General features: G+C 36.6%; 1 protein-coding gene across 1 annotated transcript; it reads left to right on the top strand.

Moving 5' to 3' along the window:
* The first annotated feature begins 6,012 nt into the window (after positions 1 to 6,012).
* LOC103068201 (vomeronasal type-2 receptor 26-like) lies at positions 6,013 to 12,884 on the top strand. The gene is made up of 5 exons (XM_015890699.3): positions 6,013 to 6,300; positions 8,232 to 9,098; positions 10,019 to 10,246; positions 11,367 to 11,493; positions 11,983 to 12,884. The coding sequence occupies exons 1-5, from the start codon at positions 6,013 to 6,015 to the stop codon at positions 12,882 to 12,884; spliced, it is 2,412 nt and encodes an 803-aa protein (XP_015746185.3).
* The last annotated feature ends 1,524 nt before the right edge of the window (positions 12,885 to 14,408 follow it).

The following is a 14,408-nucleotide window of genomic DNA, read 5'->3' on the forward strand; positions in this document are numbered from 1 at the left end:
TTTTAAAGAATATATTTTATCTAACTGGAAATCAGTAGAGACATCTCCAGTCATTTTTCATGAAAGCAGAGACCAACCCACAGCCCATGCAGATCCTTACTCTCCATTTCGAAACCCCAAAGCATCCTGAATACATGAAATCTGGCAGCAAAATGAGCTACATTTCAATGGCGCAGTTCTTTACTAAAAAAAAGAAAGTGAGGGAGGAGTAATACTTCTAGAATGTGAAATGCTTTTTCCCTCTTTTCTTGAAACCCCCCCTCCCAGTCCCCAACATGATGAAAAAAAGCCAAATATGTTTCATCTCATTCCTCTCTAGGTGTCACCATATAATCAAAAAGCTTTGTGCTAACTGCTTATGAATTACACTTAAAAAGTTTACTCATTTTGAATTATATTTTGAAACAGTTTATACAAGATTACTTTGTAATGGTAGTCTGGTATGGGGATTATATTCATTATCCATTACTGACAAATGGAATTTTCAATAAAAAATATACTGTGATTTCTGGAATGTGTTGTAAAATACTTGCATGATTCAAAACTATCTATGGGAAAAACGTTATTTCTGCATATTTTTTTCCTTCAGGTCAAAAATATCCCATTTTTGCATTTATCGGCAATCTACCTTTTAATAAAATTAAATTGGAAAAAATACATTGCAATATCTATCTTTAAATATTTAAGCAATCATATTACATGGGATGCCCATACTAGTCTGTTTAAGAACAATGATACAAGTTTTGTTGCATATTAAATATTAATGGATTTACTATACTATTATCCTTTGTGGAGCTGATGTAAGAGACAACAATCAGCTGAAGCAGATAATATATATATGTCAGTATCTTGTAAGATTCCTAAATTAACCAGAGTACTATGTTCCAGAAGCATTTCTGGTACTCCCGTTGTCAAATCTGACAGAGGACAAACTCATCTTCATACTCCTCATCTCTCTGCTACTCTGCTTTCTTTCTGCATGGTCATGAGTCAGCCTCTGAACATGACATGTCTCTTCCGTCAAAGTGTTTTTGCCATCATCTTCTCAATGGTTATTTCCTGTATGCTGACAAAGCCCATCACTGTGGTCCTGACATTTTTGGCTACCAGACCAGGATCCAGAATGAGGAAGTGGGTGGGGAAAAGACACACCATCTCCTTTGTCTTTTCTGCTCATCTATCCAGGCAGCCATTTATATTGCTAAGCTGGCAATCAGTCCTCCGTTTCCAGATATTGACATGCAATTAGTCAGTGACAAAATTATGCTAGAATGTCATGAACGTTCTTTATGTTTTGTTCTGCTGTGGTTATATGGTCATTCTGGCCAGTGCAAGTTTCTCTGCTGCTTTTCTTGCTCAGAAGCTGCCTGACAGATTTAATGAAGCTAAATATATTACTTTCAGCATGTTGATATTTTGTACAGTTTGGTTATCCTTTGTTCCAACCTATCTAGCACCAAAGGAAAATACATGGTAACTCTAGAGATCTTCTCCATCTTAGCCTCCAGTGCTGGAGTGTTTGCCCTATGTACTTCATTATTTTGTTGAGATCATAGTGGAATAAAGAACAGCTTATAAGAAGAAAACTTTGAGAAATGAATCTGCCTCTGCCATTACTTCAGCATTGACTGCTGATGAATACTTTAGTATGTCTTTGTATATTTGCTAGACATGTTCTATTTCCATCTCAGTAGCTGTTGTGTTTTTAGATGGGCTGAAGCCTGTCATTTTCCTAGCTTTAAAATTTGGAAATTGTAAGAACCGTGGTACTCAGTTCCCAATGAAAGCAACTCTCACTGAAACCAATGCAGATTCAAAGGGAAGTTCATTTATTGGTAAGTAGTGAACAACTCTAGAAACATAGCTGGAACTGAGTCTCGCACGCACCAAAACTTGATTTTACCTCACTCCCATTTCACACACACCCTTCTGTCTTTGAATTTCTCTTGCAAACATTGAAGATATTCTCACATTCCCTCATTGGTATGACCTTGGGCATTCCTGAGAGCCAGATAATGGCCCATCTGCGCCTAATGGTGAGCATTCCAACCTTCTCTCCCTTCCTCCCTCTCTACTGTAATGGCAGAAACAAAGCAAGTGAACTAGCAGTGCAAGTGATTGATTGCGAGGATTCTGACAGAATTTTTTTCAGGGTTTGCTAAAAAAAAACCAAAAACACCCAAAACATAGCTAGATTTTTAAGGGAGCCAACTTGATGTAGTGGTTAAGGCAGCAAGTGGGAACTGGGAGACCATGAGTTTGAATTCCACCTTAGGCACAAAACCAGCTGGTTGACCTTAGGCCAGTCAGTCTCTCTCAGCCCTAGGAAGAAGGCAATGGTAAGCCACTTCCAAAAATCTTGCCAAGAAAACAACAGAGATTTGTCCAGGCAATCATCAGGAGTCAAAAGAACAAAATAATCTTTATTGTAGCAGCTCTTTTTCAAACTTCTATTTTGTTCAAGAAGACTTCAGAATACTTTCCTAATGATTCATGAAAGAAAAATAGCTTAGTAGTAACTCCAAATTCATGAATCCCAAATTCAGTACTCAGAGTGTGTGGATTTCTTCTCCAAGGGCAGGACAAGAATCAGTAGTTAGACGGTTTACAAAGGGAGATCCAAACTCAAAAAAAGGATGGATTCTGACCATTAGGGCAACTAGACTGTGGAACAACATACCTCCTGGAATTCATCACTGGAAGTTTTCAAGGAAAATTTAGAAATCCATTTTTCTGGGATGGTATGAGGGTTCCAGCCCTGGGCATGGTGTTGGACTAGAAGACCTTCAAAGTCCTTCTCAACCCTGCAGTTCTATGGTTTAGAATCAAGACAACAGAAGACGGGATAGGAGCAGCTGAAATGCTGAATGTCTATATACACAACCAGAACATTTATGGTATGCCAATGGGCACAGGCCTCACAGGGTTCCTAGCTATAGTATTCATTTCCTCTACAAATTAAATTCTGTGGAACTGACTTCTACAAAGAAAATTCAGCTAGTTAGTCTAGACCCAAAGCACCAAATAGAGCACTTTTTTTTTTTTTTTTAAGTTCTGATATAAAAACCTCTGAAACAGTGAAAATTCTGATTTTCCAAGCAGGAATGAGAGAATATAATATTTCTTCCATGTCTTCCTATCCTTTTTTTATTAAATCTGAGAAGGTATCCCAGCATATTGCAAAGATTCTGTGTGGGCTTTGATGCTTTTATTGACATTTACTCAAAAATCCAGCTGGCAGGATATTCCTGCTGTTAAGAATGTGTATAGAAAATACGTCATTTGTCACTGCAAAGGCAAATCTTAACCATCTTCTGGTATATGGATGATTACTCAGAGAGCCAGGATCTGTCAAAACATATTCAAGAGAATTTTTTTTTAAAGGTGAAACTGAAACAGGAAATGCCCAAACACATTCATGAACTTGATTTGTCCAAGTTTAGCAGATCTGTTACATATATATGTACCTCTTGAGCCCAACTATAAACTATGATAAATATGTGTCATCTGACCCTCCCCACAAGACCGGTTTAATTTTCATAAATACATCATTAAAGTCTTCTTTACCTCAGATTCCTGAAGGACATTTTTCTGAACCTCAAAATTCATGTTTCAGTGAGTAGGTTCTTTAGCTTTGCATGCTCAAATCCACAAGAACATTATCCTGTCTTTCATAGGGAGAAATCCAAAAGGCCCAAATGCCTTTGGACAAAGATTTAGTACAATTGTATAAAATTTGCCGGGTCAGTTTTTGTTGGTTCCAACCATTTTTGGATTGACAATTTGAACATCGGCAGCTTAGATTACAAAAGCAAGGCACACATTTGCCTTTAAATTATGATGACAATGAGGAGGAGGAGGAGGAGGAGGAGGAGGAGGAGGAGGAGGAGGAGGAGGAGGAGGAGGAGGAGGATAATTAGACCTGATAAAGCTGACAGAATGAGATTAGATAAGGGTCCATCCCAAAGTATCCTGTGCCTATACAGATAATCTTCCTTTTGCGAACAAAATTGGGAATGGCAACTCAGTTGTTAAACAAACTGGCTGCTAAATGAAACTGCAATTGCGCATATGATCTTAATTCAGCTTTCCTTTGCTTTATAGACCTGCAAAGGTCATATATGTGAGGATTGGTCGAAAAGTTACATTTTCATCAATGTCATAACTACAAACGGTCATTAAAAATCACTAAATTAACACCACCTGTATATATTATATCTGCAATGATCCAGGTCATTTAGATACTAAAGAAATGTTTCTCTATTTACCTAATTACTTTGTGCTTCCATCCCTTCCATTTGTATCCAAGAAGATAAAAAACATTCTTTGGAGTGGTGCATGTAGACAGATATAACGTGTGCAACAAAAAAGTATTGTTTGCCAAATTGCATCAGTAATAGATAACATAACCAATTTTCACCAAATGCTAGGAACTCTCCGCCAATTTTAGATAATTACCAAAGAGCTATAATTATTTCTGCTGCTTTCCAATCTCCGTGCTGTCTAATATCAAACTTGTTTACAAGAACAGCAGCATAAATGTGTGTAGTTGTACATGCATGCGTCTCTCTGTGTGTCTGTATGGTGTGTATATACAGTCAGGTCTAAAAAATAAGAACAGATAGATTTCAATCAGATTGATTCAAGGACACACTCTTTATAATTCATTCACCAGATTTCAACTTTAATTCAAATCTATTGCAGAGGCTCTAATGTCTGGTATAGACGTGGTATAGATGTATTTGTGTCTTAGTTTAGAGGGTCAATTTCTGCTTAGGATGTTGATAGTAGTAGTGTTACTTTCTCTACTACTGCCTCACTTGACATGCCAGAAAAATGTAAATTGTCGAATTGTGGATCACCATCACATTTTTCACAAGTACCTTCAGCCAGGAGATCTACTCTTGGGTGGCCTTGTTTCCCACACCTTCTTCACTTCCACACCAAAACTTTTTGATGAACCACCACTTCCAGTGTACTCTGAAACCTACATGTAAGGAATTGGATTTGCCTTCAATATAATTCTGAGCAGATTATATTTAGCAGTCCAAATTTATGGATATGATATATTGCAACAAGGAAAGCCATAGATTCCAGTGCTAGAAATTAAGTACAGATTGCAAATCGATTTTTGCTCCCCTACTTCTCCAAGAAAATATTAACTATACAGCTAGTATTTAAGATTTTTTTTTTACTCAAACTAAAATCCTATAGACTTAACTCAGTCAATGTAAAGTTAGGTAAGTAAGTACATAAAAGATCAATAAGTGTCTATTTAACTTTCAGCTGGGGAATGCATTTTGATTCATTTAGACTGAGATTCTCTTAATTCAACTCTTGCTGAAACATTTGAATTTCACACTTCTTCATAACAAATCACCATATTGCTTCCAATAAGATGAATAAAATATTCAATTCATAATGCCACACAGTCTCCTGTTTATATATTTAGAATTACTTTTCAATTTGTCGTCTATAGCAATGGCTAATATATAACAATTATAAATCCATCAGAAAATTTCTATATGTATAAAAAGTTGATGTAAAGTTTATGTTAAATCAAGGTCAACTCCCAGAGATTTCACATATATTTTATGTAATTCTCTTGGCAACTGCATAGTCTACCCCTGCCTTCTTCTAATCTATAGTGCTGGACACCCTGATAGTAGATTTTGGAGTGATTGGCCAAGATCAGTTAGCAGTCAGGGTAGAGATCTATCAAGAAATGCATTTATGAATTCTAAAATGATATTGAGGGTTAAAGGAAAAAAAAAAAGCTTCTACATTAGAAAATTATAAACCATCTCCTTAATGTGCAAGATTTCTTTTATTTTTAAAATAACCTGCTCCAAATATTTGTCCTGTAGAATCATACCATTCAGCTTGTTTTGGCTTGTCATGCCGAGGTAGCTTTGTTGTCTGAATTTTGGACCAAACATGCCTCTTAAACTATGGCATATAATTATTTTACTGAATTAATTTGACACATAATGGAAATCCTACTATAGGGTTATGACTCAGAACTACCAGCATATCCTGGCCTTGGTCTTTGCGATAAAGGAAATCAATGAAGATCCCCAGATCTTACCCAACATCACTCTTGGATTCCATATCTATGATAGCCATATGAATACCAGGTGGGCCTTTCGTTCTGCAATGCAACTTATTTCTCCAAAGAAGCAATTTCTCCCCAATTACCATTCTGATACTAAGGACAATCTCCTTGTAGTCATTGAAGGACTGAATATTGAATCCTCTCTTCAGATACCAAACTTTTTCAGCATCTACAAGATTCCTCTGGTAGGATTTATCTGCACATTGTGATAATTACCCTTCTTCTACCTGTAATGTTTTGTGTTGTTCACATTAAATCATATAGATTTGTGTTGTTCACATTAAATCATATAGAGCTTATTTGTGTGGTGATGTAGGTGATCTCAGAAGCGTCAGCCAACAACATAGTAGCATTAAAGTGTCTTTAAAATCACTTCACCTCATACAATATAAAAGTGATAGATATAAATATAAAAATGATTATTGCACGCCACCAAGTGTGACCTTGTTTGAGACGGGTGGTCATATAAATTTGACCAATAAGTAAAATAAATAAATATTTTTCCATTGGTATTAAAGCCTTCAGTCTTCCTGAGAAGGATAAATACTTGCCACATTTTGTTCTAGAGAGTATTTGTTCCACAATAAATTAATTTACTGAAATGTGATCCCAGCAACTCCATGGCAAAATATTACTATTATTACTATTACGAATATTTATTAAGCAGATGTACACATTAATCTTTCTTTGTCAGTTCTCCAATTTCCAATTGGTTTAGGTCTCCTATGGCTCTGCTCCAGTGACGATGGATCACACCCAAACCCCTTACTTGTACCAAATGGTCTCAAATGAAGCCCATCAGTACAGGGAGATTCTCAAATTACTTCTCTATTTCAGGTGGATATGGGTTGGATTATTCACTTCCTTTGGAATGAATTCAGAATGGATATTTCAAGTGATGATTCCAGAATTTGCCACTCATGGCATTTGTTTTTATTTCATAGACACAGTCTACAATGTAGGCATAGAAATTGAATATGGGGGTTTAAGGAAATGGAGATTTAAACTATGGAATAGAATCATGACCAGCACAGCCAATATATACCTCCTCTTTGGTTATCTTTGCACTTTAGTGCTTTTGAAGTGGTTGCTTACTATGGACCAAGAATACGAGACAACAAATAAAATATATGGTAAAGTGTGGATTTTGACCACTGAGCTACAGCTTAAGAACTATGACACTGATTATAGTCAGAAACCTGCTGAAATAATCTACCAAGGTGCTTTATCATTGACTGTCCATTCCAATGAAGTGCCAGGATTTCAGCAATTTATTCAGGACAGAAAGCCTTATATAAAGCTTATTGCTCTGGCAATGTACCTAAACTGAGAAGTGTCAGTCAAGAACATTCTGGCATCAAAGAGTTTTCCACTGTTCTGTTATGGCTGACAATTTAAATGGCATCTCACCTAATAAAATATAAAAGTGATAAATATAAATATAAAAATGATTATTGTGGGCTGCCCAGAGTCACCATGTTTGAGATGGGTGGCCATATATATTTTATCAATAAAACAAATAAATAAATACTTATCCATTGGTATCTGAGCCTTCAATATTCCTGGGAGGCATAAATACTTGCTACATTTTGCTCCAGAGAGTATTTGTTCCACAATAAATCAATTTACTGAAATATGATCCCAGCAACTCCATGGTGAAATACTACTGCTACTTCTACTACTGCTACTAGACTGATATTGCAGGCTTGAAAAGATAAACGTAGGGCTCCATTTATCCAATGGATTGAAGATGTTATTGAAGTTGCTACTTATGAGCAGATTGTTTAGAGACATAAACTTTATAGACCTATAATGAAATATGGGACACATTGATACAAAATATAATGAATAAAAAATGACATAACTATATTAGAAATATATATGTACTGCAATAATATTTGTATTAGATAAGCATATATAGAAATGTAATTGCTTATTGTTTTAATGATATATTGACACTTTTCTTCTTTTTTAACTTTTTCGTTAAAGCAGTCATATATTTTTGTCTTCTTTTGCAATGAAAACAAATTAAAAATAAATAAAAAACTACTACTGCTGATATTAATAAGCAGATATAAACATTAATCTTTCTTTGCTGTATCTCCAATCGGTTTAGGTCTCCTATGGCTCTGCTCCAGTGACGATGGATCACACCCAAGCCCCTTACTTGTACCAAATGGTCCCAAATGAGGCCCATCAGTACAAGGAGATTCTGGAATTACTTCTATATTTCAGGTGGACGTGGGTTGGATTATTCACTTCCATTGGAATGAATTCAGAATGGATATTTCAAGTGATGATTCCAGAATTTGCCCCGTATGGCATTTGTTTTGCTTTCATTGATACAGTCTACAATGTAGGCATGGAAAATGAATATGGGGGTTTAAGGAAATGGAGATTTAAGCTATGGAATAGAATTATGACCAGCACAGCCAATATATATCTCCTGTTTGGTGATCTCCGCACTGTAGTGATTTTGAAGTTGTTGCTTCATATGAACCAAGAATATGAGACAGCAAATAAGAGATATGGTAAAGTATGGATTCTGACCACTGAGCTTGAGTTTAAGAACTATGGAAGTAATCACGGGTGGAAAGCTGCTGAAGTAATCTACCACGGTGCTTTATCCTTGGCTGTCCATTCCAATGAGCTGCCAGGATTTCAGCAATTTATTGAGGACAGAAAGCCTTCCAATGCAAAAGAAGATTTTTTAATAAGGGACTTTTGGTCTTACGCTTTTGGCTGCACCTTCCCCAACTCAGTTCTGAAGCATAGAAATCGTGACCTCTGCACTGGGCTGGAGAGCCTGGAGAACGTTCCTGAAAACCGTATAGAAAAAAGCACTACTGGGCACAGCTACAGCATCTATAATGCTGTCTTTGCTGTGGCTCATGCTTTGCATGCCATGTTGTCATCCAGACTCAAGCACAGAAGAGGGGTGGAGAGGGAGAGGCAGACATTTCTGACTCAGCAGGCATGGGAGGTAATGTAAATCTCTAAGGTCCTTTACTGTTTTATTCCTTTAGTATTTTATTCTCAGTGATGGGGCCATTACTAATGTAAAAATTCTTCTGTAGCATATTAGTAATGTTTTAAAGAAAACCTTGGATCAAAAGTGTTAGTAGGAATGCAGGATCAGCATAATCCTGTCTATTTAACTATCTAAGTAGTCCAGCTTTTTTAAAAAATAGCAAGGTTTGTAAAAGAGAAACTATAGAAGAAAATTCCATCCATTTTATTTTGTCTGTTTCTTTAAGATGTCAAGTTTTTATACACATAACAGTGTATCTTTTAACATCGATTCCTTAAGGAAAGTATAGAAAGAAAGAAAATGTGAATTCTGTTATGTAAAGGTTATATGTAAACGTACAAATAATAATTGTAGCTATAAGCTACTTAATTAATTTGACAATTAACTCCTACAAGTATTCACTGGTGGCAATACTGGCATTCAATAATACTTTCACATATAGTTTCATGTCATGTATTTATATTTCCCTAAGACTAATCTTGAATGAAGCCTATAGTTTATGAAAGTTCTCCAGGACCAACTTCATATTGCTAATTTTTGAGAAGCAGTTCCTTGATTTTTGAACAATGTGAGTGATCTGTGTCCAGATGCCATTGGACTGGAATGACCGACTCTCATCACTGACCATGCTATCTAAGCCTGATGCTTATCATTGCAACAAACTGATACTAAAAGAAAGGTTGAATTATTTCAGATGTGAGATAATTTCATTCTGTGTGTGATGTCTGGAGCTGGCTCTTATTTTTGCAGTTTGTTTTTTAAGAAAAATGTTAAGATACATATATGCTCTTGTCTTTCAGGATATATTTAACCAATATTCAGTTCCTTGTTTTTGGAAGATTTCCTTAAACATTTGTTCCCTTTCCATCTAGCTCTTCTATTTCCTGAAGCAAGTGTCTTTTAACAATACCATAGGGGACAAGGTTTCCTTTGACCAGAATGGTGTGTTTCTAACAAAATTTGATGTCATCAACTGGGTGTTGTTTTCAAACCTGTCTTTTACTAAACTACAAGTTGGAATGGTCAGTTCTCAAGCTCCAGGAGACCAAAAAGTTATTCTGAATGAAAATCCCATCATATGGCAAAATTGGTTTAATCAGGTAGGAGAAAAATGCAAACCTGTGGGAACTCACCTCACAGAGTTGTCGTTGTAGGGAAAATAGGAGGCAGGAGCATTGTGTAAGCCTCCTTGAGTTGGACAAAATAAAAGCTGGATATAAATCTAATCATAAATAAATAAAAATAAGTTGACATCCTTGTCTAGTACCATTATGGAGTAAAAAAGAAAATGAAGAATGACCATTGACCTTCACTTTCCATTTGGGGGTCTCATAGAAAATCTAGACCATCTTTAGGAACTCCACCTGTGGCTATGGAAACATACATATACAACCCATATTTTTTATCCAAAGCATTTCCCCATCAAGAGAGCTTTGTCTCATCGCTTTTTATTGAATTCAATCCAATCTGGAACCAGCCAAACATTCTGACACAAGTCTACTTTTAATAAAGCCCACTCAATTATCCTTCACCACTGGAAAAATTACTCAATTAAGTCTGTTAGCTAATGTCTACATTAGGCTATAAAATAGGACTCTAATTAGGACATAACATATGCTCTTTTTACCAGGGTTTTGTATAACTAATATATTCTTCATTAAATGAAGAAGATAAAATACCATTTGCAAAAATCTTATTGAGAAATATACACAGAGACACACACTGTAGACAGAATTTATATATCAACTAGAAAAGTATATCAATCAATGTTTTATACCAATGCACAGTAAATTTATCCAACCGTGTTATTTTCATTTTTTTATTTGTTATTGTTATTTTTAGGAATCTATCTATAGAAGAACAGTTTCAGGTTTAGAAAAATATCTATATCTATACCTTTAGTACTTCAGATGGTGTGCTTCTTCTTCTTCTTCTTTTTTTTTTTTAAGGAAAATGTATATCTTCAGAAGAACTACATATCTTACCCTTCCCATATTTAATGACTGTAACATAATCAAAATATCAAAGTTGCTTTCTTTGTACATTCTGATAGGAAGTTAGGAGAACAGGATAATTTGGGCTAAGAGCATTTTAACCGAAAGAACATATCCAGTAATAGGTAACTATATGTTATCTTCTCCTCTGGACTGTAAAGATTCTTAACTTATCCTTGGGAAGGTTTATCTTGATTTATGTTTTCCACTGTCATTGGTGAATTAGGTGCAACCTCTTTCAGTTTGTAACGACAATTGCCAACCGGGTTACAGGAAACAAAGGAAAGAAGGGGAGCCTTTCTGCTGCTATGATTGCATTCCCTGTCCAGAAGGAAAGATTTCTGAGTGGGAAGGTAAGGGAGGGCAGTGCAATTTTTGAGAGCACATTAGTTACCAATAGAGGGATAATAAAAGGGCTTCATGTCAGAAGATCAGGCAGATCTCTGTATTATCTATCTGGGTAGCTCAGGAAAGTGGTAATAGATGGACGTGGAGTTGTTGGGGTTTGGGTACATTGGGCCTAATTCTTAGTGAACAGATGCTCAGGGTAAAGAGGCTCCCCACAATAACACATTGCATTAATTTATTCCTGTGTTCCTTCCAATGGTGGGAAGAAGAAGGGAGAATGAGAGAGGTCAGTAGAATCAGCATAGAGTTGCATGCATTTCTGTGCAATTCAGATAAGCCATCTGGAATTGGGCATCTCTAACAATGGTTCATCTCTCAAGGGAAAAGCGTTTCTTGGAGAATTCTTCCTCAGTAGCAGACTCTTGATCATTATTCCTATCAACAACTTCAGTATCAAACTTTTGCGTAACTAAGGCTAAACTTTTTGTTTCCAGATATGCCTGAATGTGTTGAGTGCATAGAAGATCATTACCCAAACAAGCATCAGAATACCTGCATCCCCAAAACTGTAACCTTTTTATCCTATAATGAACCTATGGGGATAGGTTTAGCCACCAGTGCTCATTTCTTTTCCTTGATCACAGTTGTCTTGTTAAGAACATTTATAGTGCACCACAATACTCCCATTGTCAAAGCCAATAACCGGGACCTCACCTACACTCTTCTCATCTCCCTCCTGCTCTGTTTCCTTTCTACCCTGCTTTTTATTGGGCAGCCTCAGAAGGTGAAATGTGTCCTGCAGCAATCAGTGTTTGGCATTGTCTTCTCAGTAGCTGTGTCTTCTGTATTGGCCAAAACCATCACTGTGGTTCTGGCATTCCTGGCCACCCAACCAGGAACAAAGAGGACCAGATGGATGGGGAAAGGCCTGGCCAGCTCCATTGTTATCTTTTGTTCTCTTATTCAAGTAGGCATTTGTACCGTGTGGCTGGCAACCAGTCCCCCATTCCCAGATACTGATATGCACTCAGGAACAGGTGAAATTACTCTGGAATGCAATGAGGCATCCCCCATCATGTTTTACAGTGTGCTTGGGTACATGGGCTTTTTAGCCATTGCCAGCTTCATTGTAGCTTTCTTTGCCCGGAATTTACCTGACAGTTTCAATGAAGCCAAATTCATTACTTTCAGCATGTTAGTGTTTGTCAGTGTGTGGCTGTCATTTGTCCCAACACACCTGAGTACCAAAGGAAAATACATGGTTGCTGTGGAGATTTTCTCTATTTTAGCTTCCAGTGCTGGATTGCTGACTTTCATATTTTTCCCCAAATGGTACATTATAGTTGTGCGGCCTGAACTGAACAACCGGGAGCATCTTAAGTGGAGAAGCCACTGAAGAAGTAGGAAAGCTGTCTTGGCACGTCACAGTTGTTACATCTCTTCCTTGTAAAAAAAAAAAGCAACATGACACAATGGATATAAATCAGTGGACATGCAAGAAGTGGAAATTGACAAAGATATGTACAATCTCTTCAATTCCCTCTTCCCTTTTAGCAGAATAATGGTAGAACATCCTCATATTTTTCTAAAGAGTTATGAGTTCTTTCAGTAATTTTATAGGTTACAAATTTGACCCTCCACACTGAACTTGAAAGATTTCCTACCATTACCACAAGGTATAGCCTCACCATGCTGTTCGTGTACTCCTAACCCTTGATTATGCTGAATTGCCTCTAAATCTGGTTGGGTTGAGACATTCTGGCAGCACCCTGCAGGATATTCAGTCCACACTTCAGGTTGCCATGTCGGCTCATTTGATAATTCCTCTGCTGCTGCTGTTCCCTCCCAACTTTCTCTTCCAAAACAGAAATTTTCAGCTGCTTTCTTCCTAGGGATGGGCCTTCAGGACATATATATTTGTATATGTATGTATAAATAGGCACTCACGTATAACATTATATGATGCACAGTTAATTTGAATGGATATGTACAAAGCTAAAGCATATGCAGGCACAAACACTCAGCTTCAAATTTAAAAAATAAACAAAAGAAAAACAAAAACCTTTCCCTGCATTTCCTCAGCTGTTCCTCAAGAAAGTCTACTAAAACTACTGTTACTGAAGGTCTTTTTCATTGAAAAAATGATTTTAGCACTGGACTGACTTTCAGAATGTAACCAATTCAAAATTCGCTAGTTTTTTTTTTCTTTTAAATATAATAATAAGCCTCCTGGTGCACCTTTGGAAATCATGCAGGCTTATTCTGAACCAGTGATGTTTTGCACACTGGGCTCATTTTATAATCATTACTTCAACAAGAAGAACCAAGAAAAAATAACTCCATCTACAAAGTAGCCAGACTGGAGTCATTTGCCTAGAAGAAAGCCAAGCCCAGCAGGCAACACAGAAGGCAGCACTACAGCAGACAGAAGCAGGAAAACACACCTTGAAGGCAGAACAGGTGATATCATTTGTTCGTGACCTGTAAAAATGGTCACTGCTCCATACTGCCTATGCGGAAACCTGGTTTTGTAGATAAGCCCTCAGATTTTGAAATGCTGAAGATGTTGTCTCCCTGATTTTGCTTTATTAAGATATGCAAACCTTAAATGAAATGTCAAGCATAAAAAGAGCCTTCACTCAAAATGTGGAAAACAAGCCAGCATGATCATACCATCATCCAGTAGTGGATTTCTAAAAATGAATTGTCTTTCAGCAAAATTTACTGGAAATATATGTTGTGGAACATGATCTCTTTTGCCAGTATTTACTTCAGATGAGATCAGTTATTTCGGGCAACTCTTTTAGATGTTGTATATGTTCTGCTTTTTCTTCAAAAGTAACTCTTTAGGACACAATGATTAGATTAGGAATTTACCTGCCAAATAGTTTGATATTCTTGGATGGAACTGGTAGCTAAC

This window comes from Python bivittatus, unplaced genomic scaffold (genome assembly GCF_059951505.1).
Source record: "Python bivittatus isolate LINGU-HERP-01145 unplaced genomic scaffold, Pbiv_v1 ctg000440_np1212, whole genome shotgun sequence".
Classification (NCBI taxonomy): domain Eukaryota; kingdom Metazoa; phylum Chordata; class Lepidosauria; order Squamata; family Pythonidae; genus Python; species Python bivittatus.

Bases quoted from the DNA above. Each gene is read 5' to 3' on its own strand.
- LOC103068201 (XM_015890699.3), top strand. From the start codon at position 6,013: ATGACTCAGAACTACCAGCATATCCTGGCCTTGGTCTTTGCGATAAAG. The intron at 6,301-8,231 runs GTAGGATTTATC...CAATCGGTTTAG, and splicing joins GCATCTACAAGATTCCTCTG to GTCTCCTATGGCTCTGCTCC. The intron at 11,494-11,982 runs GTAAGGGAGGGC...TTTTGTTTCCAG, and splicing joins AAAGATTTCTGAGTGGGAAG to ATATGCCTGAATGTGTTGAG.